We start from the raw sequence: 27,472 nt of genomic DNA on the forward strand, positions 1-27,472 counted from the left end.
GTCACTATGTTTCCCCCCACATCCAATAAAGGATGGAGATTTTCCTTAGCCCTCCTTTTGTTGCTAATGTATTTATGGAAACATTTTTTATTGACTTTTACGGCAGTAGCCAGATTAAGTTTTAGCTGGGCTTTGGCCCTTCTAATTTTCTCCCTGCATAACCTCACAACATCCTTGTAGTCCTCCTGAGTCACCTGCCCCTTCTTCCAAAGATCATAAACTCTCCTTTTGTTTCTGAGTTCCAGCCAAAGCTCTCTGTTCAGCCAGGCCTGTCTTCTTCCCCACCGGCCCATCTTTTGGCACACGGGGACGGCCTGCTCTTGTGCCTTTAACATTTCCCTCCTGAAGAGTGTCCAGCTTTCCTGGACTCCTTTGCCCTTCAGGACTGCCTCCCAAGCCAACCAGTCTCCTAAACAGGTCAAAGTCTGCCCTCTGGAACTGTAAGGTAGCTGTTCTGCTGACCCCTCTCTTTGCTTCTCCAAGAATTGAAAACTATCATTTCATGATTACTATGCCCAAGACGGCCTCCAGCTATCACATCACCCACAAGTCCTTCTCTGTTCACAAATAACAGGTCCAGCAGGGCTCCTTCCCTAGTTGGCTCACTCACCAGTGGTGTCAGGAAGTTCTCTTCCACACACTCCAGGAACCTCCTAGACTGTTTGCTCTCCGCTGTATTGTATTTCCAGCAGACGTCTGGTAGGTTGAAGTCCCCCCTGAGAACAAGGGCTAGCGATCGTGAGACTTCTTCCAGTTGCTTATAGAATATTTCGTCTCCCTCTTCATCCTGGTTGGGTGGTCTATAACAGACTGTCACCATGATGTCTGCTTTGTTGGCTTTCCCTCTGGTTCTTACCATAAACACTCAACACTGTCATCACCATCATCAAACTCTAGATAGTCAAAACACTCTCTAACATGTACAGGGCCACCCCACGACCTCTCATTCCTTGCTTATCCCTTCTGAAGAGTTTGTAGCCATCCATTGCAACACTCCAGTTGTGCGAGTCATCCCACTGTGTTTCCAAGATGGCAACTGTATTGTAGTTTTCCTGCCGCACAATGGCTTCCAGCTCCTCCTGTTTGCCGCCCATGTTGCGTTCATTGGTGTAGGTGTACTTCAGTTGGGCTATTGATCCTGCTGTCTTTTTGTGGGGAGAAGCCCCAATAGCTATGTGACCATTCTTAGGCACTTGAGTGGTTTCTAACACATCACTAACCCTTGGTGTCTCTGCTGCCGCATGGATCTCCATCCCCTACCTCCGCTGAGATGGCAGAGTAAAGGACCTCGCTAGCACACCGTCCCTCAAACACTGCCATGCTGCCCCCAGGCTTATCTCCTGTGAGCCTGGTTTTATCCCTTTCACCTTCAAATCTAGTTTAAAGCTCTTTCAATGAACCTGCTAACTCTTTTCCCCCTTTGAGACAGGTGTACCCCATCTGTCACCAGCAGGCCTGGTGTTGTGTAGACCAATCCATGATCAAAAAATGCAAAATGCTGCTGGTGACACAAGGCTTGGAGCCAGATATTCTTTCCCAGGAATGCTTTAAGGCCTGTAGATGCCCATACCTATCGTAGCATGTAAGTAACGTTTTTAACTTGTGTGTGTATGTGTGCACACACCTGGAAAACTTGTAGACATGGAGTACTCATCTGCAAAATGCTAAGCACTTCAGAAGCAAAAATGATAAAATTTATATCTCAAGTAGTCTTTCAAGTAAATAATTGAGTGTCCAACATTGAACATGTAATTATAAATATCTGAAAAGAGTTTCTGTTAATATTCTAAAGGCACATATGTGTTGGGTCCACAGGAAAGACTGGAACCTGTACAATCAATTTTCCTAATAGAGGTGTTACAAGTGTCTGAAACTTATACTTCAGAGTTACCGAGATCTTTTCATTTGGCAAATAATGAGTTCAGCCATGTGGCATCTCCTCTGGGCTAGCATTGTTCTCTGTCTTCTGTTTCCGTAACTCTGAATCATGCTGTTGCATTTTATTCTTAAGTCCTACTCACGCCAACTTTTGCCACTGCATATTGCCTGGTGTTTTACATTCTCTAAATATCCTACCTCTAGATTAGACTTGGGGTCATGTTATCAACAATACATTTTTAAATTAAAAAATGACAAGATTGCTGCTATGCGAGGTGGGTCTCATTTTCAAAAAAATATTTTTTCTGCTCCCAATCTCCTGTTCTGTCTTCATCCTGATGCAAATTAATAGTGCAGAAGCAAAGCTAATGAATGCAGCTTTACACGGTTTCTGTCTTTGATTCCTCTCAGATATACTTAGAAGGTTTCTATTGAGCTTTTTGAGACAGGTGATGTCTGCTCTCAAGGGCAGAATCCAGTTGATAACCAAATGCGGAGTCAGGGGGAAACTTTCCGTTGCAGTGCTGCTCTCAGGAAGAACCCACGTGTGTGGGCATATATATTCTTGCCTTCAGCAGGAGGTTGTTGAAAGGTTTTTCACTAAATACGGGTTGTAAAATATTCTTGAACATGAGTCACTTTAAATTATAGTCCATGGATCTAAGGAAATCACTGAGAAAATGGAGCAGGAAAAAACACGGGATGGAGACAAACTGCGAGACTTCTCTGTGGGATGTGGAGTTTTGATAGCTAAACCCAATTCCTGTCTTGCTTGAGGGCTTGATCTTAATGTCAGGGCAAAGAGGACAGCAGACCCAAGTGCTGAGTCTGTAAGACCTCCTCAGTACGCATTGATAAAGACCACAGCTCTGGGAGAATAGAGCTGACATTATGTATGAAGCATTCTGGCCAATCTTCTTTGAACCCTAATTTCTGTCAAAGAGTTATCATCACTGTCACAGTAAGTGATACTTGCAGCACAAATGGCAATTAACTAGAAGTAAATAGTAGAGCCGAAGTCTGCAGACTGGTTTTTAAGGTTGATGAGTTGAAAGTAGTTTCAACACATTAATGCTAAGCGTGCTAAATCATAGTGTGCCCTGAAAAAGACAGTAATGTCATTTACCTGAAATCACCAGGAATTGCAGTAACACGTAATAGGGATATGCTTGATGGTTTCAAGTATGTGAGCATATTATAGGAATTGAAAATAGTTTGTGAGTCTGTCTGTTTTCTTTTATCAGATTTTCCATAAAACACGTAATTTGTTTGTTTTTCACTGTTTTAGGTAGCCTGCCCTATGAATACAAGATTGTGATAGCAGGAAATCATGAATTGACCTTTGACCAGGAATTCATGGCTGACTTAATCAAGCAGGACTTTTACTATTTCCCCTCTGTTTCTAAGCTGAAGCCAGAGAGCTATGAAAATGTACAGTCTCTTCTAACAAACTGCATCTATCTTCAAGACTCTGAAGTGACGGTGAGGGGATTCAGAATATATGGCTCCCCTTGGTAAGCAGGTTTTTAAGCATACATAAAAAAAATACTGTTGATTGCTATCACATCAGCCATTTGGTATGCATCAGCTATATTTGGATTGCTGTGTTAGGAAGAAAAGTAATACTCAGTTTGATAAAGTTTTTATATTTTCTTGTAATGAATCATTCCTGTGACAAAATAATGTACTCGTACTATGGGTATTGTTAAACAAACAATGACGGGAAAAAGATAGTGTGCTCTTTAAACTCTCAGGCAGGAGCAGTTCTCTAACACAGTCCATGCAGGGGGTTTTTGTGTTATAAAATATGTTTTCTGTACTTAGTGAGTTTATATAATTACAGGTAAATTTTATTGTAAGGGGTACATTCGTTTGGCAATTTTTGTCCTACAGATAATATTTGAGGTTCGTTAGTCTATACAGTAGTCATTTATCGCAACAAACTTGTTTCAGTATTTGTTTAGGCTTTTTTTTTTTTAATATCCCTCAGTATCTTGCTTGCTTTTATACAGTAATAGCTTTCCCTCAAGGTATAGGTTGAGCTTCTAAACTAAAGTCAACAAATCAGTGGCAACCTAGTATTTCGTGGATTTTGCTCCATTGCATAGTGTGAACACTTAGAACTCCTTGACAGTATCAGAGACAGATGGGCTTTGACTTCCTGACCTCCACCTTGGACCTCATATGTGCTGCTTCTGTGTTTCTTACTTAGGTTACATTACTACTATGTTATTTCTGCTAACAGGACTGTAAATTGGGTCTTTTATGAACATTCGGTATACATTTAAAATAGTAAAAAATTATTTTAAAAGGCAGGTTTTTAAGGGAATCTGTTATTCTTCCTTTTAAAATCACATCAGGCTGGAATGTAGCAAACAAGTTGTCAAACCTGATGCATATACCCCAATGCGAATTTTCAGTGTGAATAAACTGTGAAATCTCTTGGATTTTTTTTTTAATGAAAATTGGCATTTTCCCATTTGGTTACTTGAGATGGGTGTTAATTTTCTCTGAGCTTATTATTCTACATTTGTCTACATTAAATAGCTTCCCTCTTAAATGCACCCTTCTCTCTTTCCCTCTTGGATCTCCAGATCTTTCTGGGTTTTTTTCAACCTACCCACCTGCTGTGTTGTAGTTCATCTTCCTCTTCTGTCTACTGTGTATTCAATCAATGCACAATTTACTTCATTTTCCAAATTATTAGGGAAGATATTAGATGGTATCAGTCCCAATATTAACTTCTGAGAAATGCCACTTGGCATCTCTTCCCATTTTGATGTTCAACTGTAAATACTGTAATTATGCTCTGTTTACAATATGTCTGGCAACTTCATATCTTCATTGCAGTATTCATAACCGGGCACCATATTTCCAGTGTCAGTAATAATTTTCCAGGCAGTAGAGTACCAAAAGTCTCATTAAAGCCTAGATAAATTAAATTAGTGCAAAACACTATCTATAAAGTAGCACTAAGTGGAGGCTAAAGGAAACCATTTGAACTTTCTGTGTATGATTAGATCTGTAAAAATCTGTCAAGAAAACCTTTGTCCACCCACTAACCCATAAATAATGTTTCTGTAAAATCAGATCTGCCGCATTCCCGTTGTGCGCTAATCCTGTCATTTTACACAAGTTGTCTAAGCTATCTGGCATGACCTATTTGTCATGAAAAAAGATTGCTTTCCATCTTTTAGGCATCTTCAGGTTATATCTGAATTTCCCCACTGCATGTCTCACAGTTTTGCTAACTCAATCTCCCACCCCCTTACGGTCCTGGAAGATGAGTGTTGTAAGGTCTTATGAAGATCTTTGCTTACTCCATATGGGAGAAAGTCTTGATGAAAGTCTTCCAGCCAAACTGGGTTTTTTGCTTGTTGTGATGCAATGCTGAATGATTTTTCCATGCTAATTGATGTCATGTCCAGTGGAAACAGCAACAACAACAATAATAGCGATAATAAGTCACTCTTCATTAGTCTGTCAGCAGATGCAGAAGTAACAGAGTCACATCAGCCAGCCCACCAGTCAGAAAACTTAGGAAGAGAAACAGCTGTTTTGTGTGGGTTAAACTAGCTGCCTGCTAGATTGAAGGCTGTAGTACAAGTCTGTGCCTACTCATGACTACTGTTCTTTAGCATTTCTTTTTGTTTCTATACTTCATTCACCCTGAAACGAGAGGTTTGTCATAGCCTCTCTGGGAAATCAATCTCACTTTCCTTCTATGTCATAGTAATATAATCTCTCAAAAACTACAGAATTTTGGTAAACTTTCCATGGTCAATATTTTTTGCCCTTGCATCATGAAGCCAGTCCTTTAGAAAATGCTTCTGAACCTAGTCGAGACTTCAAAATTTTGAGTTCTTTAAGATCTCAGAACACAATAAGAAAGCTAAATTTCATGCAGTTGCTTGTTTAGTATCCTAAAATAATTTTCTTTTCCAGCCTTGAAAATACACATCTAGCTTTTTGAATTGATTTGTTTAATTGGAGAAATCCCAATTACAGTTTATGTTTGTTGTCCATACATGACTCTATTTAATGAGAAGGTGAGCTATCTAGAAATTAAAAGACTGGGGCCCCGGATCCTGCCTTTCCATTTCTGGTTACAGCCCTCATCTTCCGTCATACTTTACCCTTTGTAAAAATAAGTACAAGCTGGAGATATCCTTCCTTTATTAAACAGGTTAATCAATAGTTGCAAAGTACTTTGAGAACACTGGAGTAAGATCTGAGTGAATGCCAACCAGCATTAACTTAGTGTGTTTACCTGTAGCCATCTGCGCTTTTATATATGGCCTGTACACAATTAAATTGTACTTCTGCTTGAGATGTTTTAGTTGCAGAGTAAACCATGAGAGCTTGATTGGTTTGCGTAACATGCCAGTCTCCAAGGCCTTTTAAATATGTACCATTTGTGTGTGGTTAAGTATTTGCACTAGCACTTGGGTATTTTGACCTCTATTATTATCTAAAACTCAATGGTTATTTTTAATTGCATAGAAGAAATGGGACACTGTTTTGTCTCAGAAACCAATGCTCTAACTCTCCTGGGCTCCAAGGGCAAGATTTCAAGTGCCAGATTGAGCCTCTACTCACTAACGAAAATTTAACTGCCTTAAATGTTAATTACGCTAGTATTATCATCAAGCAGGGAACAGCCATTTTGAAATGCAAGCTGCAAAGCACAAAAGCTGCTGTTTAGGAATTAGTATTTCCAACACTGGTATCTTGGACCACGGATTATCAGGATAGCTGATGAGGGAGAGGAATATAAAAACATCAGATGCTTCATGGGAAACTTGGGAATAGCAAGGTGTTAAATGTGTCCAGAGCAATCTTGAATTTTAAGTGTGGCTATGTTTGGCCTAGGGGACTGATGGTTTTAACAGTGCCCCATATAGTGTTGGTAGCCAGATCTGGATGAGCAGGGCATCAGTAAGAATGCAGCGTGCTTCCCTCTAGTGTAGCGCAGATGCTGGGAACCGTTGGGGTTTTTTTTCCTGTATAAAGCCTGGACACCATGATTTTTTTCATAAAGAGCCAGGCACAGGAAGATGCAGTCTGGTTTCATCCCAGCAAAACCCAGGACATGGCCAGAACATATTCACCAACCTGGAAGCAATCTTGTGTAAAGAATAGCCATAGTTGCTATGAATGTAAACCAAAGACTCTGGTTCCTCAATAGCATTTATTGTAAATTGGAAAGCTTCTGGTTGGAAAGTGCTTTTAAACACCCTGATTTATTCTGGACTGCTATGAGAAAAGTCAAACCGGCAGATAGAATAACCAAAATAATTCCATATAATAATTCTATATAATAGAATACTTTATATGTAATGTACTTTTGGCTGCTAAGCCTTCCCAAAGATGAAGCCATTTTCGAGAGGGGGTTAATTTGTTTTTCAGTAACACACAAAAACATAATATAGAAGTATAAATACAGCAAGCGGGAACACAAGAGAGGCGGCAGAGAATCAATCCTTAGGTGTTTTCAAGTCTTGGCTAGACAGTCATGGCTGACGAGATCTAGTGGTGGTGAGTGGCAGGGAGTGGTAGGTTGGACTAAAGATCTCCAAAGGTCCCTTTTGAGCAATGTTCCTGTGATTCTGTCAGTCCCAGTATGGAGCTAGAGGCAGGTTTCAGTGTCGATACCTGAAAGGAACAGGTGTGAACAAAGTCCTTACAATGGGGAGCTTTGTTGTTGATATCAAACTCCCTACAAGCAGTAGACGGTCCCAAAAGGTGGTTTGGAAGTCAGGAAGCCAAGATAATAGTGGAAATTTGAATTTGGATTTGAAGCAGAAGGTCTTTTCTGTGTCATCAGATTGGGTATTATCTCTATGATGATGTCATTCATGGAACCATATTAATAAATGATTAGTGAGTATTGCAGTTATAGATTTTCAGCCTTCTATTATAGTTCACTACCCCCCACAATGTGTTACTATTTTGCAGGTAAGAATTTTAGCGTTAGTTACAGCTGGAATGAAGATGGGCCATAGAATCCACTTGTGCCTCTGCACTTCTGAAGATTTTAACTGCACAATCACACACTGTGTTTGCACAAAACCCCCTCTTGCATTCAGTGCACAAGATCTGCTGCATATTATTCCTTTCATAGTAATTATTCAGAATTGCCATGTAAAAATAAATGCCTATAAAGGTGCACGTACATTTTTGTATCAGCATGAGAACATGTCTCTGAGGTTCACACTTGCATGTGTGACCCTGAGTGTTGCTACATCTGCTTCTCTGTTGCACAAGGTTCCAATTATGGACTCTGCTCTGCTGCGTGTTTTTTCCATTGAGTTTTTTACAACTCAATGAGTAAGTAACTTGGCTCTCAGTTCTCTTGGTGCATGCAATATCTAATGATAAGACCCAAAGACTTATGAATTGACCCCTCATCAATACTGCTGTTTGTGTCTGGCAAAGGTTATACTGGTTGTTCCCCCAATGTCTAGTATTGCAACCCTGCCTCAAATTTATAGAGAAGGTGCGCATCTGCAGAAGAGCAGGTATTCTGTGTGTATGCTCTGATCTTGTGGAAAATGGCAGGAATTCCAGTGGCATTTTCTATTAAAAGGTGGATTATTGCGCATTAATGGCAGGGTAAGAGCACGCATTTTACTTGACATAGCAAGAGAAGTGCAAGTGGCAGAGAAAACATCTTCCTAGCCACTGAATTTCCATAATGCTTCTAAGCAGCTGTACACACCTACAGGAGAAACTTTAGTCCTCCTGCTTTCAAACAGGCATACAAGGTGGCAGGAGAGCATTTTATCTCTTTCAGTGCTTTTTTTCATTTTCCACAATGTGGGAAAGGAAGGGACAATCAAAGCCCTTTTGCCAAACATTTGACAATTTCATTATTCTAAATGACATATTGGTCTGGATAGCTTAAAGAAGCCCTTTAGAATGAGATTGCCTCCAGACTCATTATCCAGAGAGTGGATTTTTGCTTGGCTTTGATTATCTGGAGGATCTATTCCTGTGATACAGAACTTCATTTTTCTTTTTGCAGAATGAGTTTTTTCTACTGTCTATGTATTCTCATTTCCTCCTTCATTCTTTTGTTATAGGCCATCTGGAACTTCAGAAAGTTTCATTTCCCAGTCAGGGAAAATGGGAGAGCAAAGATTAACATCAGCCTAGAAAGACACTTGTGACCATTTGTCCTGAAGCGACAGATGCCTGGTCTGGACTCCTGGGTTTTTGTAGCTTCTCTCCAATGGCATGTTGATTAGATGTGAACCCCACGTGCTTACACAGGGGCCAACAGCTCTTCTACAACATTGTTGTTCAGATAATGGGAACTGAGTGAAGAAAGTTAGGGGTGTGTATGTGGGGAGTGGGGTTTTTTTCTGTTCAAGTATTGTCAGGGCCATTCAGTGAGCTCTGGCTGTGTCAGAGAAGAGTGTAGAAGACATCAACCTGTAGGTTGCATTACTGAGCATCAGCCACCAGCTGAGCCCAAAGCAACCTTGACAGGGGGCTTATTCTCCAAATCATCATCCCACTTTGGTGTAAGGGCTGGAAATTTGTTCCAACCTGTTGGCCCTTTTCTTGGTGCACTGCAGCTATCCATACTATTCCAGTATCCAGCTGAGTTGTCTTTACCCAAGCTGTATAGTCCAGTATGATCAGTAGTGCTTAGCTGTAGGTGTGTAACCCTCATCTGATTTGTTATTTTCTTGTCTCATTTGGTTTTTTATCACAAAGTAGGTGACTTTGTTACACTCCTTCTCAAATGTTCTCCTTTGTGTGTGTGTGCACACGCACGTGCACGTGTGCACTTTGGACAGAAAGACAGGTAACTTCCGTGTGTAATTGGGGTTGTTTCAAAGAGCATGCAAAGGGCAAAATGAGGCAGACTTATTTTTGTTCCACACAGAATCCAGGCCACCCATACCCTAGATCTCCGTTTCAGTGCCTTCCTCCTCCATCTTTTCAAGAACAGCTATAATAGTCTCTTTCATTCCTCACTGAACTCAGTTTCCATCAGTAAAATAATGTAGTAAAGATTTATAGATTCATTTCATGAGAGGGACATGCTTTCATTTTGCCAGTGATGAATCATCTAATGTTTACTTTCCCAGACCTTGTACAAATCTTTACAGTCATTGAGGTGAACATCAATTAAAATGAAACTGTATTAAAATAAAATATTGACTTCATTTAACATAACAAACCTCCCAAGTTGGGAATGTGGCTTCCAGATAGAGCAGCAGCAGCAGCAGTGCAAGATGTTATATTGCAGATTTCATTCCCTGTAAAATTCACAGAAAATAATAACTTCTGCCTCAAAGTGACCCCTCTGATTCTTAGTTCTTATCTCCCCTTTCAAATCTTAAAAAAACCTATTCTTTACCTTGCATGTGACTTAAATATATGAGGACTCAAAAATTTGTGTTATTGAAAAAACCATACTAGGAGTTTTTCTAAGTAAAATAGCTGATCTTCCTATGTTTTCTTCTTTCTGTACCCTCACTTGGTCAAAAGATAAAAATAGAAATAACTAAAGTGCAATTGCTTCTGTACTGTTTTCTAAAGCAATAAAATACCACACTCAAATTCTTGCAAACCTCCAGTAGATTTTTGAGCAAGTGGCTTGTTTTCATGTCTAGTTCTGTCAGTGCTAGTTGTGTAGGGATGGATGTGGAAATGCTGGATGTGGACTTACTACAGAGTGCTGCGGTTTGGTTGCTGAGAAATATCTTTTAAAAATGGTAGATGTTCCTTGATTTTTAAAGTTGGGAACCATTTGGAGCTTTTTTAATTAGTGACTTTGAAGCATGCAATGTGAGTGAGTAATTTTGGTTGACCAACATGGTTCTCAAAGAAAATGAAAATCATCGGTGGGAATAATAGCCTCTACTTGTTATTTGGAATTGAGGCATCTCAAGTTTCAGAAATTTTGGGGAGAAGGTCTAAGCCTGCCTGATGTGGTTGCATTACAATGGTTAGAATGCTGAAGATGTTTTAGGCATTCAGTAAAAGGTAGGTAAGATGTGACAGATGTGTAAGAAATAGCAACGTGTTTAGGAGGGAGAAAGCAAAAATCATCATCCTGTTAAAATATATTAATTAACAGTCTGAGACACATAGATACAGATTTAATTGTATTTTAACAGAATGCTGGAGTGATATTTTTATTTTCTCTTCCATACTTATCAGAAACCATTTTCCATTTTGGAAAGTGCTGCTTCTAAAAACACTTAAACCCACAATACACTGTAGTTTAGTTTGCACCATATGGAAGATCATCAGAATGGTTTTTCCTGCAAAATGATTTTGATCTATTAAATTCAGCTGTTCAGGGAAGGTGGTAGGGAGAAATGTAAGATTTTGAACTCCTGAAGTGTGAAAGGTTTTCCCGTGGCAGAAAGTGAAAGAGTGTATTCTGTCTCTTGTAACATCAGAAACAGATCACAGGATCATTTTTCTCGTTTTTTCTTTTTTTTTTTTTTTTTTAAACTAATGGCACTTTACTAAAATTGATGCATTTCATGTGATAAACACATCTTGGAAAGCGTTTTTTTTTACATGACTTGGAAATGCGGGAAGTGTGAGTCTCAATTCAGTAGACAATAGGTATACAGGTGCTATTGCTCATGTGAGCAATCATACTGAATTCAGGAGAGGTCTTTTTAATGAACAGTGCAGTACAAATTAAGTGACTGAAATGAACTAGCAAGAATCATTAACGTTGCTGGAAGAAAAAAAAAGTGTATGGAACAAAATGAAAGTTTCTCAGACACCAAGTGAATTTTCTATAGCATGTTAAAGAAGCATAGTTGTTATTAACTAATTAAACTCTGCAATAGATCTGTGAGCGAATGAAAATGTAAACCGAACTATGTCTGTTGTGGCCTATAAATATCATTAAAGTCAGACCAATTGGATAAATTCTAGTTATCCCCCAAGATTTTTTTTTCAAGTCACAGCAGTTTAGAATATCCCTTTTTTTTTTCTTTTCTTGTTAACGAATATTCCAGAAAATGGTTTCTCTCAAATAAAATTTCTTCCCAACATTGCCCAGGGCTGAGGAGTCTGGAACAGTTCAATCCTAGAATAGTCACAATAGAGGAGAACCAGTAAGTCAAACACCTTTGCATGCTGCTTTGTTGTACTTGTTTGCCTATTAGGGATATGGATCAATTCTCTAACACATGTGACGGTGACCTCTTGCAGAGTGAGCTTAATCAGCCACCGAAGCCAAAGATGCTTTGTATCCATCCACTTTGCAGTTGTGGTCCTCCACTGTGCCTGTACAAGGGTGCAGGACGTTACACCGCCTATGTGTGCCTGTATGCTGAATATAGACCAGCAGTTACGTGGATTTCCCGTAACATTTTTGAGCAAGTCCTGTTTCTTGTAATCTCTGAACACGTCGTGTGACTTTATGTATGTGAGTGGGGATTTGCATTTGCTTGTTTTGTCGCAAATGTTTCTAGCTTTAGTTAAAATTGAGAGCAGTCGAAAAATATATTGCTTTAGTTTAATTAGCTTGGTAGAAGAAAGTCCTTTCTTGGGCAGTAATTATTAGTTGTATATTATTAAAAGGAAGCAGTTCGCATTCAGTTACTTAGCCGAAATAATTGAATCTTCTGATCCAGTAAACTAGCTCACTTTGGATTCAGCTGGTTTTTAATTTAAGACCTATAGAAGAGGAGACCTGTAATCTCACTACAGGGAATTGGCTTCACTTTCCTGCAGTTCATAAACCACAAGAGCGAAATTGCAGTCCCGCACAGCAGTTTTCTCTTTATTTTTCACATTTGCTTGAAAGTTTGATTTTATGAGACGGAGCTGATATTAAAGTTTAAAGTGCTTTTTTTGTTGTTTTCGTGCTTTTTTCCCCCATTTTTTCTTGAACAAAAGGACTACCAGCTCTATCTGTAGTCTCGGCTGTAGTCTCAGACAGCAGCAATTTCAGGATGTTTCAAAGATGTAAACACAGTTGGGTACTGCCATGAGCCCTTTGGCGATATTCCAAGAGAAACACAAATAGCTAACTAGTTTGGAGCGGATCTACACTGAGCTGATTCTCAGCTGGAGTAAATTGGCAGAGCTCCACCGGCTTTTGAGCCATTTACACCTGGTGAGAATCAGTCTCCCTACTTCACGGTAGCTTGTATGTGTGCATTTTCTCCTGGGTTTTTACACAGTAGATGCGTTACTACATCAAGAAGTAGATGGTGGCTTTACATTGTGCTCTACGTGAAGAACTGTAAATAGAGCCACCATCACAGGAACTCATTGTAACACCGTTATGTGAGTTCTTTCTCTTTTCCCTGGCCAGATTTTAAGGGGAAAAGTAATTTACCACTTGTTGGGAAGCTGTTTAACATCAGAACACTTCCTTTGGATTTGTTGTTCATAAATTAATTTTATTTAATAAATTAGCATTGTTTAATATGAATTAATATGAGGATTTTCTTCCCCAGTAAGAAATTAGAATAAATTGGAACCAATATTAAAACAGAAGCTGCACCTGTGTGTGTCAAGTATTTCTAATTACATAATTTACATCAGATAAATATATGATTTTTTTTTTTAAAGTTATCTCAGAATACCTAGCTAACTGAATGAGCATCCAGGTGTTAAAGCTGTACCTTTTTGGTGTAGAAATTTATATTGCAGCAATCAGTTTCCACCGCTGTACTGTGGGGTGAATTTAGGACTGCAGGAAAACATGAATTTGGAATTTAGGATTGCTTGGATGTTGTTCGCTTCAGGTAGAACCATACCATATGAAGTATCATTATGTGCTTTTTTAAACAAGAAGTTCATCTGTTGCTAAATTGAAAATGTTAAAAATAATACACTTTATGCATATATGCACACGTGCTGTATTAATTTATTAGTTTTGGAAGCATTTTCATGGTTGTTTAATTCAAAATGGCTTTGAATTTTCTGAGGAAAAGAAGGTTAAAAAACAAAAAGGAAAAAAAGAAAACTGGCAGACAGTTAGTCCACATGGCGTAATTACTCCTGGTATTTTGAGAAAAGAATGTAAACCTGGTGAGTTACTAAACTGAGAAGTGGCTACGGTGAGGGCCTTTTTTATTGATTCTCAATGCACCTATTACACATCTTACGTATTTTAGTCATGTTTCATCTAGGAGAGACCTTCCAGGAGCTGCCTTGTAAAAAACCCCGCAAGTATAGCATCTCCATTTGAAGGGATATTCCATCTCCTCAGTTAGCAAACTTCTGCAAAGTCTTAGAGGACTACAGTAAACACTAACTAGCTGGATTTGTGGAAGAACGTTATTTTTCTTTAGCCGTAGGGTCATTTGATAGTGAAAAACTGTAAAGATGCCATGCATAGATGGGCCTCAAACTATTTTTCCTTACTGATTGGCCCATTCATGGCAAGTTTTACATTGAAAATGAGATGGTGACTGTACTGTGGACAGAGGGGCTGTTAACTCCTTCTCTTAACCCTTCTTCTCTCTGTGACTATCAGCTGTCAGTATCTTAAGTACAGTCTGCATAACCTGGCTGTACCTATATTTTTACTGAGAATCAGACTGAGGGAACAGACAGGAGCTTGACACCTTAGCCCTGCATTAAAACCTTAAGACCATACTGAAAGTCTGTACAGTTCTACATATGTACCCTCAGCACTGAATCTCTGGACTAATTATTCCAAATTAGCTTTTAAGTTTGTTTGTTGGGTTTATTTTATTATTTTTAAAAAATATCAGATGGGATATTATCACTTGGCTCCCAACGGAATGAAATACACTATTTGCATTTGGTGTTGGCATGTTTTAAATTCAGTCTTTCATTAATTTTTCTCCTTACCTGTTATCTTCTGTTTTCTTACTATGAAGATAAAGTACATTTCATTTTATTTTTCATTGTTTTATAACAGATTAATGTTTAGAAATGATCAGTTCCTATTAGTCACAGCTCATTCTTTCTTCTTCCCATTCAGAGATGTATGAAATCCTTTACTAAACAAAAGATGAATGATTTCATGTGTAACTCAAATTGCAAAAGAAATAATTATTGACAAAGGGCCATATTCTGATTTTTACCCTCCTTTCCTTTTGTGAAAACAATAATTTAATTTTATTCAGAGTTTCAAGAATGACAACCTTGGATGCGAAGCATGTTAAGGTGAAAAACCGAGAACACAGCAAACTTCTCCATGGAAGAAATGTCTGTTGTGGCCAGCAGACTGATAGAGGATCTGCGATCAATTTGCTGCTCGTACAGCCTCCCGAAGTAACGCTGTGCAAGCCATCTAGTGTCTTAGCACCTACGTTCCCCTCCCTTCTGCTTTCTCCTTTCCACCTGCTGAGCTGTACTTCGTGGCCATGTGTTCCAGGGGATAATCTCATATAAGATTAACCATCATTTGCATTTATTAGTTTTAAGTATAACGCCTTAGCATTCATTAAAAAAGCCCTGGTTCCAGTATTATGAATGAGTGAATCTAAGTTTCTTTTTTGTGATATTTAATTCTTTTTGTACACTGCTTTCATACTTCTCTAAAATCATACTACCCTTGTCTCTCTCACATGGAAGTTAGTCATACTCCTCAAAACTTCTGAAACCTGTTTTTCTATAAATCTCAGTTACGCTGTTAAAATACTGAGATGCCGAGATGTTGAATGGTATTTCAAAGCCTATAAACAAACAGTGCCTCGGCAGTCCTTCTTAGCACTAATACCCTAATAGCCAGTTTCGTCCCTGCCTGCTTTGGACGGTCCTCTTAAATGTGGGGAAGAAAAGACAGAAAGATGAGTGTTATTTCACAACTACTTTAGATGCAGAAACAGCCGATACCCCCCACGCCCCAAAAAAAAGGTGAACTGTAATGAATCCTTACATGGAGAGAAAATTGAGTAAAAAGCAGTAGAAATACTCAGTAAACTGGTTAGTTACTTACTGAGGAAAGGCTAAAAAGACAATTACAGAGATTGGGTAAATTCAGCTAACACAGTGATGGGGAACATAAAAATAGAAACAGTGAAGGATGTGAACACCAGCCAGACAAGGAAGGTATATGGTCTATATAGTACTGTATACCCGTGTTCACAGGACTGTAGCTAGTTAGAATAATAAGATTAGATCAAGACCAGGAAAAGTTAGACTTAAAGGTCCAACAGTGAGATTTCTTGGGCTGGGAATCAGGCTGTATTGGAGTTTTGCCTGTGATTGCCAGTGCTGAATCTAACTGCTTTTTGGTGCTCCATGGCCCTTGACCAGTCGCTTTTACCAGTATGACTTTCAGCATGCATAGTCCAATCTTCTAAATACTGAATATGTGCAGCTCTGCAGTTATCAGGAAGGGGAGCAGGAATGGGAAGACTGATTTGGTCCATTCTTTTCCCACTGAGCTTCTTTCTTCTGTTTATTTTCCAATAGGAGAAAAATGACAACTGTTGTGGAGGAAAGACTGGAGCAAGTTACACCTGTTTGTGAACCTTTGAAGTTTATTTTGTAAGCTAAGTTCTAGTGAGAGAACTTTCAGCTGCAAAAAAGATATCTGTAGGAAACTTTTTAGCAATGAGGAGGTACAATGATTTGCGCATTGTGTTTTAGTTCTGTATTTTTTGCTACTAAGTATTGCCAAGATGCTGCCCACCAATCTCTTTGATACGCTAACGGCTGTTCAGTCAGTTACCGTCCATAGCTCTCCGTGGGTATTGCACTATGCAAGGGAGTTTTCCCTTGAAGTCAGAGTAATTGCGTGCCTACTGGTGGCGGGATTTGTCTTACTCAACTGGACAACCTAGATGCAGCTGATGCAGTAAATCTTGCAGTCCTGAAGTTCTTGTGGTAGCTGACTACGGGCAGTGCTGTGGTGGGAATATGTCTTTGCCTGCCTGCTGGCTGCCTGCCATGTTCATCTGTAGCTGATGGCCAAGTATTGTGGAGCGTCCCCTTGAGCTGGTAAGTGCACGGAGAGGAAGGAATCCATTCTTTAGGTTAAAATGTTTAAATTGAATCAAGGTAATGGAGAATCAGATTTCAGTCTCTCATTGCTTGTAATAGAAAAATCTGTGCGCGTTGATAGTTTTCCCTAGTCAAGTATCCTTTTTTGTGTCCCCTTTTTGTACATCTGCTGAGCAGATTGAGATGGGTACCAGTGGTTTGAAAATTGAAAGCCTTCAATTTTCACGTAAATTACAGGTCAAATCTGTGTAGTGCGTCACTGCCCTTTACAGTAAATCACATGTAAAACTAAGTTATGCCTCATTTAAATGACAAAAGAATTCTTGGACTACATGGTAGCTCTTTCCAGTAGTAGCTGAATAAAAGAAGAAAAACTAATAAATAATTAAGGTGGTAATATGTTTGACCACTTTTTTTTTTAGCATGACTTTTTTCTGTTGTAACAGAAATGCACCTTTCAAAGACAGCTAAAGCACTAATGATAGCTAAGAAGGTCATTCCTAGGAGGTTAAACTGGTTTAATTAGAATTTATGAGAAGGTTACTATAAGAGTGCAGAAAGATGTTAAGGGGTTAACCTGTAAGAGATTACATTGTAGTCAGTGTTCTGTTAAAGTTTGAATTAATTTTTCCCATGGGTTTTTCACATTCTAATTTTCAACTAAATGAGACATCTGTTTCAGAAAAGGAAAATTTGCTATGGTTGTCATAGCAACTATCATTCTGTAAGAAAATTATTCCAATGGTTACTTTAGAACAGAAAGATAGAAATTCAGTACATAAAGCAACATCCGATTGCTAGCACAAATTCTGATAATTCAGCCCTTTTTGTATGGTAGATTATTTGACCTGCAAAACTTGTTCATATGTTTTTAACATAAGGTTAATCGTGCTGTAAACAAATTCACTTCCAATATATTTTCCCCCTAGAGTCTTATATGTAGACAATCATTATTCTTATCATAATAATAATACCATTGAATTTTAGTAGTATAGGAGAGGCTCAAACGGTTCGCTTTAAGAAGGTAAGACCTAAATCAAAGTACATTTCTACACATGAGTGCTTCACTTCAGAGGTGAAATACACTCATGATGTATGTCTTTAATTGCCAAATACATTTTTCTTGGGGTTTTTTTGAGAACAGCAGATTTTTCTCTTACAGCACATACACAACAGTATTTTCTTTGTAAAATGTAAAATATTATTGAAAAGTAATTTATAAAAAAATTACACTTTTCCTGAGCAAGCAGTAACTGGGGATCCAGAAATTCGGTGCTTGATATGAAGACTTTAACTTTGCAAATTTCAGGTTCCATTTAAATGGAAATTTTAGACAAAGTTGTCTTTGCACCGTATCCAGGTCACAGACTTGTTAGTGGGTATTAGAGGAGATTTTTTTTTCCCTACTCAGAAACTTTGATGGCTGTTTTGCAATAAATTTTCAGAAGAAGGGACTTGGGGATTTGTAAAATCCCCATACGCATATAAAGATGGTTTTGCTTTGGGGTTGGGGCACTGAAGTGTATGATTTGTCTTTCTTCTCTCAGATGTAAAGCACACCAACATCTTCCACTGAATCCTTTCTTGGACTTCAGATTTTTTTTTTTTTTTTTGCCAGAAATATTCCAGACGTTGCTTGCGATCTCAGGATTGTCACAAAAGACAGCGTAATGGCAAATCACACAAGTTGTAACATCTCCCCTTCACAAAAGAACAGCTCCAGCATGCATAACTTACCAGCCCCGCGCTCGGGCGGCTACGCGCTGCAGTCACCACAAAGGGAGGGAGGGAGGGATGGGGGAAAGTGCTTCTTGTCTTAATGAGCAGATCATGCCTATTCATAAGGGGAAACGGGCTTTTTAAGAAGTGGCCATGTACAGGCTAGCGCTAGGAGAGGCAGGCAGAGACTCTCACAGCTGCATATGCCATTCGTGGTCATTTGGATTTCAGCAGGATTAAGCTGACTTCTGGCGAGGCCTGTGGCAGGCACGATTATTTCTCTTTATAAATGCTTCATTGTATCCTTAAAATATCCTTAAAATAATTATTCCATATGTTTTTGAGCTTTGGCAAATGTTGATCTTTCCCTGTGGTTTCTTTCTCGGGGCGCAGAGCGGCCACGGCCCCTTCCGCTGGGTCTGGCAAACCCACGGGATGCAGGACGGCGCCTCGCCTTGCTTCCCACTGGGGACGTGGGCACGGTCCTCTTCCTGCCCCACAGCACCGGGGCGAGCGACGGGTGGGAGCAGGGGCCTGTATTCACTGAATCTGTCAGTGGCTTTAAAAGCATGATTTACTATGCCGACACTTTGTTTGCCTCCTATTTGCCCTTGCAAATATTTTCTGTCGGTGAGATCTTGCTCCTGGAAAACTTGCTCTGGGCTTAAAGACAATTTGCCAAACAGTTGAATATTTTCATCTTGGTGAAGAAAGATACTTGGCATGTAAGGTGTGGAACACAATCCCAAGGCAGGGATGGGTGGAGAGGTTAGAAAAAGCCTAACCTCTGTATATTCTTATAAAGTCTCCCACTTCTGTAATATCCGAGCACCTCGCAGACTGCAGTTTATTTATTTTCAGGGCAGTACTGTGAGATAAAAATACTCCCACTCTGTCAATGATGAGCTGAATGTAAAGACAGGCTGATCAAACTCCACAGACTGGGGTTTGGTTCTGCGTGACAGTGTCGCATAGGAACGTCGCTGGTAGCTTACCACAGAATAAGCCAGTAACCAGACCATGAGACCCCAGCAGCAGGAAGGTGAGAAGCCGTGTACCTGTGAGCTGAGTCCTGTTCTTCCTATGAGGAAAGCCTGCTAGGAGATGAGCAGGTAGCCAGAAAAGTGTGATTTGAATTGTATGGGTCTCTGCAGAAGGGAGATAACCATATTCCTTATACAGGGTTATGTCTTTTTCTCAGCCAGGTGCCCTGGTCTGAGCAACCTGGCTCAGAACAAAGTTTCTGCTTCATTGTCACTGCTATTAGCATCTCTTCTTCACACACCTTCTTCACCTCCCTACCTCCCTCATCACAGCTTCTGGAGGCTGGGATGTATTTCTGGGCCCAGTGGCAGATGTAGAGAGTTTCACCTTTTTTTTTTTTTTTCCTGTGCACCTGGTTATCCAGGGTGCTGTGCGATGAAGAGCTAGGAGATGAGCTCTTAGCCGTGGACTCAGCCCTTCAGTCATCTGTCTAGGAAAGTTGAGGCTTTTTTTGTCTGTGGAAGAAAGGCAGGAAACATTCTGCAAAGCCCTCTTCTTCCCTTCCTTGGAGCAGAATTTTCTTTTCTTCCCTTGGGTAAGCCACATCCCTTTATATTTTAGCAAGCTCTGGTTTTTAAGCTGTTTTCAATAGACATGTGCTTTACAGCATTCCGAAAGGAAAAGTAGAAAATACATCATCATGAAGATTGCAGGCATGCTAATTTTTGAAATGTTAGTCAAGCATCAGTAATGGAAGAGGATGAATAATAGCTTTATGGGCATTTTCTTTTGTCTTTGCCGTACATGATGTAAAGTGGAGTTCAGAGAATTTGTTTGAAAGAATTCTTTCTGTCTTTTGATGCGGTGAGGGAGTGTAAAGCTTTCTTCAACAAAGTAACATCTCAAAGGGAACTCTGGTTGATGTGTATGTATTTATAAACACTAAGGCTGCAATTATCATAAACCTTATTAAATCACAGCAGCCTATTTGTTGTTCTCCAAATATGGATATGACCAGAACACATCAGTCAAAAAATTACAAAAAAGTTCCAACCTAAAAGTAACCCCTCAATTTTATGACCTAGAATTAGAGCATAGTCAGCAAGACATAATTTACCACTGTGATACAATTGCTGTGAAATACAGGTTTTTTAATCAATGGGATAGTAAGATACGGATAAATTGTGTTCTGACTGGCAGTGTTACAGTCCCTCTGCTCCATGATAAGCTGCTCCGTAAATATGTTTTAAAAAATGTAAATGCCCGTCTGATAAGAAATCCTGAATATGGAAAGTCTTACTTAAAAGCAAGTCAACAGACCAGAGGACAGAAAAAAATGATACGTAAGAAAAGATGCAGTATTCTTGTTCTGATGGGATACTTCCAATTAGGGAAACAAACCAGCATAGATGATGTCACCAACTTTGGAGCAGGGTCTGTCATTGTGCCAAGGTCTGTCCTTGCCCAGCTGATGATAGATGAAGGGCCAAACATGATGGGAGCCCATGTGAAACATATATCTGCACCTAGGTATCTGAGACGGGTGTTCTTCCAGATATTGTGGGAGCTAATCCACACATGGAGATCTTGGTATCCAGGTCTTGTAAGAGTTAATTTTCACCTAGTTAGAGGAATACTGTGCATGTGTTACTGTATGCTGCCTACTGAAAGTGGTAAGGACTGCACCGATTTGCTACACAAGTTAAATAATGCTGGTTGTATGGAAAGAGGGTTTTACTCTGCACAGAAGGAAAATGAATGCTATTTGTGTCTCCAAATTCCATGCTAGTAGAGAGTCAATCTCTGTATTTTGATAACCAATACATGGAAGTAGCACTGAAGACATTCTCCTCCTCTCTTGGCAGGCAACCTTGGTTTTATGGCTGGGGCTTTAATCTTCCACGAGGCCAAGCACTATTAGAGAAATGGAACCTTATTCCAGATGGAATAGATATTCTTATAACACATGGACCACCTCTTGGTAAGAAAATACTAGTGCTCTTAGCTGTGTATTTCAGATGATTATACAGTAACCGATGGCTCTCCTTAGACAATGAGTGCAATCCTGACTTACAAAAGTCAAAAGTAACATCTGTACTGATTTCAGCAGCATCGGGACATCAGCTCAGTTTTACATTTCATGATTACCTGTGCTCAATGGTAGGGAATTAAATAATGGCTTAAAAAATAAAGCCTTAACACAGAAAGCCTTAATGAGCTTAATAAATAAGCAAGGTATAGTTTTCCTATGCCTCTCTCCACTCTGCCACTGGTGAAATTAGTAGATTTAAAGCATGGAGCCTGCTTGAAGAGAAATGCGGGATTGGGATCTTATTTTTTTAGCACTGCCTTTCTCCCTCGCTTGCAGTAGCATTCCCCCACCAACAAGTATCCAGAGTCTGTATTTTTCCTCATCGTGCTGACTCGGTGTATCTTCTGCCTCACAAACCCAACTGCTGCCATTGTTTGCCTGTTCTTTGGACAGCATGGGTAAACTGCCTATTTTTAGTACAATCTGGCAACACTAACAGACCAACAAGAAATAGTTTTACATTTGTGTTTTACAAATATTAATATAGATGATATAAAAGCCAGGAGAGATTTTTTTTGTATTCCTAGATAATAGTGAAATTATCTGTGTTACAGAAATAATACAATCACAGAAACTTGTCCAGATTCAGTAAAGGCTTAAGGCTTTTAACATGTTTTTCAACGTATTTAACATATAGCAAGCTATATTTAATGCAACTGTGTGTTTAATGTAACAAATGGACACGAACGTGAAGCATGTACTTAAGTGTTCTGCTGAGTCTTACTGCGGAGGAGTGCTTTGTGTGAAATGAAGGCAGTTGGTTTCTTTAAACTGTTAGATTCCCCAATTTCCTGAAACTAAAACCCTCTTGTCTTCCACCCTTTCTTCTCCTCTTTCAGAGCTTGGAGGAGAAACTATCTAAAGGGTTTGTGTTTTGTTGTTCTCTTTAGAAAGACATGTTTGCATTCCACTGCTCACTAATCCTGGGGAACAGGGCTTCTTTGTGAGCACGGTTTCTCACAGTAAGAGCGTGTGTTTTGATACTTCACCTAAGTGGAGTCTCATGCCGTGCCATAGACTGGTTTTAATGTGGACCTGTATCGTAAAAGTGGATGGCAGAAATTAATTGTTTAGACCTTGAGATATCAGCTCCAAACGGTTAGTACTGGGGATAATCCCTCTTAGGATCCAAGGCGTGATGCTGGATCTGTGATGTAGTTTTATTTATAAGTCATATTTGAAACTTTTCCAAAGCTTTTTTAGCACTTTCAAAGTAATTTTTTAAAACCAGCTGATCAGCTGTAAAGAAATCCAACCTTCAGCTGATCCAAAGAATATCCCTGTATCTAGCACTTGAAATCCAGTGTTGGAAGGTGGAGAGAGGGGTTCGCACCACCCAGCTTCAGCCACCCTGCTAATTTAGCGGCCAGGCTTCTCCAGGCAGCCTCTGGGATCAGCAGAGGGAGGAGAACCTCTAGAGAGCACTGCAGAGCTGGCACTCAACAGATGTGCTTTAATAATAGATTTAATAGTAAATTTAGTAATTGAAAAGTAATTTAATAATGGTACTAATCCTGAGGAAGAGCTGCCCATCTCCACTGACTGTAATGGGATAACATGAATTCCCCTTGTCTCCATGTCTCGGTATTTGTTCTCTTTTTTTTTTAATTCTTAAGCTTCAACCGTCCTCCAAGGATTTTCTATTTTAAAAGTTCCTGTTTCTTTGTCTTTTTCTTATTGATGCATTAATAGATGGCTCAGGCACAGAACCCTCTGCCTGAGGGCATCAGCTGTTGGTCCCCCTGACACCCATGGCAACAACTATATGACACTTCAAAAGAAATTAGCGCTCTGCCTAACTTACAGAACCTCCTTATTGTGGAGCTCTGTCCACAGACATTTTGGGAGACAGGATCCTCCTTGACCCTCCCAGGCAATTATTTTAACCAGAAAGCTGATTACTGTTGCTCTGATCTTGGACAGCATCACTAGAGCTGTTCCTAATGATCATAAGTGGCAATCAGTGCTCTTGCAAATTCCTCTTTTTTTCTCCAGCGTGCCTGCTTAAATTCTGTCCATCATCCATTTTCTGTGCTGCTTTCTCATTCCCTCACTTCAAAAGAGCATGCATGCTCCTAAATTAATTAACACTACATTATTAGATAGATTTAAAATTGTCTGCATGATTTGGATGTGGAAGCATCATTAAGAGTTAATGGCATTTGTGTTTCTAAGTCAGTTAGGCACATAGCAAAAATCTGATTAATTTTTTTTTTTCAGTTTTGAGTAGTGCTTTGGGATGAAACCAGGGCAGGGATACACAGGAGGTTCACACAGGATGAGAAAACAAATGTTAAAACAGCTATTATTGACCATTTCATTAGTAAACTGTTTATTATACATAAAGATATGCCATATATTTCATAGCTTCTGAAATAGCTATAGTATTAATGAATATGGGATCAGTGCTAATGCTCATTTCTATATCAGCATATTTTTGTTACTTTTATGTATGGTATAATTTTTAAAGTCTTTTCCCTGATTTCTAAAGATCTGCATTTATGATTCTTTTATTTCTCTTCAAAAAGTTCACTGTTCTTTTCTTTGTTTGTTTTTAATTTAATTTCACCTTTAAGTCTTCATTTGTAGCTGTCTGCTTGATTGTCTACGACAAAGATTTATACTTTCCTGACAGCTGCAGAAACCTGTTTCAAGTAACCAAACATTAAAAAAACCCTAAGATGAACTCTAATTGTTAGCTAGGTGTAATCAATTATTCTTAGTTTGTGTAGTCAGGTGTACATAATAAGCTGCAAACATATGGGAAAGCTTCAGAAGGGTGATAATGCATGTAAACAAAAACATGTTCAACATAAATAATGCTTAATTTAATGGAGAAGTTAATTTTATGGATTTTTGTTTGTGAAGTTTTTGAAGTGGAAATACTTTTGGCTTTATGCTCACCACAGACATTGTGACAATTAACTGTTTCAAATCATTGAAGTAACAGAACCTATGGTTATAATGTGTTTGCTCTGAAAAACATGACTGGATTCCAGAGGAGTTGCTGGCCTCACTTTGGCATCTTAAATACTTATTATTTCCTGCAGTGAATTTTGACCTGCATTGGATACCAAGAGTAAAATCAGTTGCCAGAACTGAGCATTGCTCTGCTCTGTCTGTAGTTCAGCGGGGCTTTCTCTTTGTACGTCCCCCCCCGACAGGAGCCAAGCAGCATCTTTAAGAGGCATCTGAATGAATTAGGAGTCCATTGTCAGCACTTCCTCTTTTTGACACTTAGGATGCCGCAGTCCCAACTCATTTCTGAAAACGGGCCTTAGCTCTTTGAGTAACTGTGATACAAAGGCAAATTTTTACCATTTTCATAAAATCCCACAGTATACTGAGCCCAGTTTTCAAGCACTGGCATCTAAAGAGGTATTTCTCAATGTGTGAACCTACCCCGAAGCTCTAGCAAATCTGAGAGCTTTTCCAAGAGCTTGAATACCACAGTTCTGGTCTTTTAAGCCAGTTGTTTAGCTGCTATTCAGCCGTGCTTGACTGGACATCAAAAGTAAACATATGAAAACTAGGGCCAGACTCTGTATCTCTCTGGCTGACTGACAATATATTCACGCTATTGCAGCAAACTAAGAGATACAAAGCTATGACAGGCACACAGGGAAAGTACCAGAACAACTAAAGGAAAACAGAATGATTATATCTTTTAGGTTTCCAAATTTGAGCCTGATGAAAATGGCAGAACAATAGAAAGAAAACAAGATTGGTTATTGCAAGCCCTCTAATGCAGCAACATCCTTTTTATACTACTACTTTGAAGGAAACGTGAGACTTCAGTTGGCAGTAAGCATCCCCCTGCAGTATGTTTTTAGATGTAGAAGCAAGTTGGTGTACATTTTTGTCTGTATTCATAAAAAAGGCATTTTTATACAAACTTTGTGCCAGTAAATATAGCGCTTAAAAACATCTACTGCCGAAGGGCTGAGTTCCTCTTCCTATCTGAGGTCCTCAGATTTAGGCTGGTGGGGCTTGCTGTGTCATGAAGTGCTTAAACCCGTTTGACTTGAGGATGTTTTTAGGCATGCTGTGGGTTCCTCACCTGAGTTCTACTACTGTAAGATTCAATGTGGTAACAATATAGTTGTATTATTAGCAACACAGATTCCATTACATCAGTTAAAGCATTCAATTTTAAAAACTAGATCCCAGGACTAGATTTAAATAGCAAAATGTTGATTTAGCTTCTTTAGAGACTCACTTTGGACATACTGCTCTTTACACCTCACTCAGAGAATGGATAAACCATTGAGTTTTCTCATTAACAGCACTGCAAAAATGCTTTAATTGCAGTGATTTTTTTTTTTCCTTGAAAAACAACTGGCAAGAGTTAGTCCTTTTCCTTTGGATGGGCTTTTATGGTTTTCCTCAAGTGTTTTTCCTTCCTTCCTTCCTTCCTTCCTTCCTTCCTTCCTTCCTTCCTTCCTTCCTTCCTTCCTTCCTTCCTTCCTTCCTTCCTTCCTTCCTTTGCTTACCAAGGCAAACACTGTTTTTTCCATGCCAGTTCTTCTGTGGCTGCTTATGAAAAGCCACAAGACATGAAATCTCAGAAATACTGTATAGCAGTACAGCTTTGCAGATAACCCGTCTTCTTTTAAAGCTTTCCTTTCTTTTCCAAAGGTTTTCTAGACTGGGTTCCTAAGAAAATGCAACGGGTAGGATGTGTTGAGCTGCTGAACACAGTCCAGAGACGAATACAGCCAAGGCTTCATGTTTTTGGACATATCCATGAAGGTCAGAATGCATTTCTTTCTATATATATTTAAAAACCACAAACACAGAAGTTGTCTGGTTTAACTGGCATTTTCAAACTTGAATGTCTGAACTGAAGCACTTCTGGAATTCAGATAGTTATTTAGCTGCATATATAGAGATGAAATTGGCTGCTACTCACATTTCAATATTTGTGCTTCAGCTTCTCTTTCAGTTTCTGCATCTATAAAACAGGGTGATGCCTCCTTCGTAGAGAGGATTACTCTGAATTTTAAAATAACACGAGTCCAGTAGTTACAGAAAGTGACTAAATCTTAGGATTGATGGATTGTATTTTCCTCTGCTGAATCTCTGTGACTTAAGATAATTCATGTAAGCGCTCTGTGTCTCAGTTTCTGTGTTTGTAAAATGGGTAAGAATGCTTTGGGGGGTGCTTCTAAGGCTTAATCTTCAAGGTTGTACAATAAAGGTCATCTCATCAATGTGTATATGAAGTTAAAATCAAGAGGGGTGTTACTTGCATAGAAGTTCAAGATATTTATTCATGTATTTATTTGCTTTGGCAGGGGAAGCATTTTGCACCCCGCCAAAACAAAGTGGTTCTCTTGACTGTTTGATTTTTAACTGGAAAAAAATTAGTTCCCTTCACGTAAGTCAGTAAATGGTGACAAATATGCTCCGCTGAAGTCAGTGACAGTAGGCGTTCATCTCCAGGCAAAGGGAAAGGTAGATGCTGTCTGCTCTAGAGAAGTCTGTCCTGTTCACCTGTCAAGGCAGGAAGACTTAAAGCAGTGCCCCTACCAAAAGAAACCACTGGGCTGTGCAGAAGTGTACCATTGGCATGTAAGCCGGTATTATCAGCTGCTTAGTTCTTGGCAATGTTAACTTACTGGCAGGAAAAGGTGCACCACAACTGCCAGTTTTCTGTTTCTGGGACTGCTCCAGCCTTCAATGGATATCCATGGGTCTCACCAGTGTAGAAATGAACAAATGGAAAAAACCGGAGTAGCTGGCACTCAGATACTTCTGTTTCTGTGAAGAACTGTTACCCTTCCCATGAAATCCCACTCTGACTTGCTGCAGGGTGCTTTCACCATGCTGGGTTAGGAGTGGTGAGAGTGTGCTGCTGTAAAATTGGTGGAGAAG

At 39.3% G+C, this 27,472-nt stretch overlaps 1 protein-coding gene across 1 annotated transcript in view; it reads left to right on the forward strand.

Annotated features, from left to right (window-relative positions):
- MPPED1 (metallophosphoesterase domain containing 1) overlaps nucleotides 1-27,472 on the forward strand; it is a 53,901-nt gene that overhangs the window by 21,243 nt on the left and 5,186 nt on the right. The window contains 3 exon segments of the mRNA XM_054813349.1: nucleotides 3,167-3,392; nucleotides 21,369-21,484; nucleotides 26,234-26,347. Coding sequence (XP_054669324.1) covers nucleotides 3,167-3,392; nucleotides 21,369-21,484; nucleotides 26,234-26,347 — 456 coding nt within the window.

This window comes from Grus americana, chromosome 1 (assembly GCF_028858705.1).
Source record: "Grus americana isolate bGruAme1 chromosome 1, bGruAme1.mat, whole genome shotgun sequence".
Taxonomy (NCBI): domain Eukaryota; kingdom Metazoa; phylum Chordata; class Aves; order Gruiformes; family Gruidae; genus Grus; species Grus americana.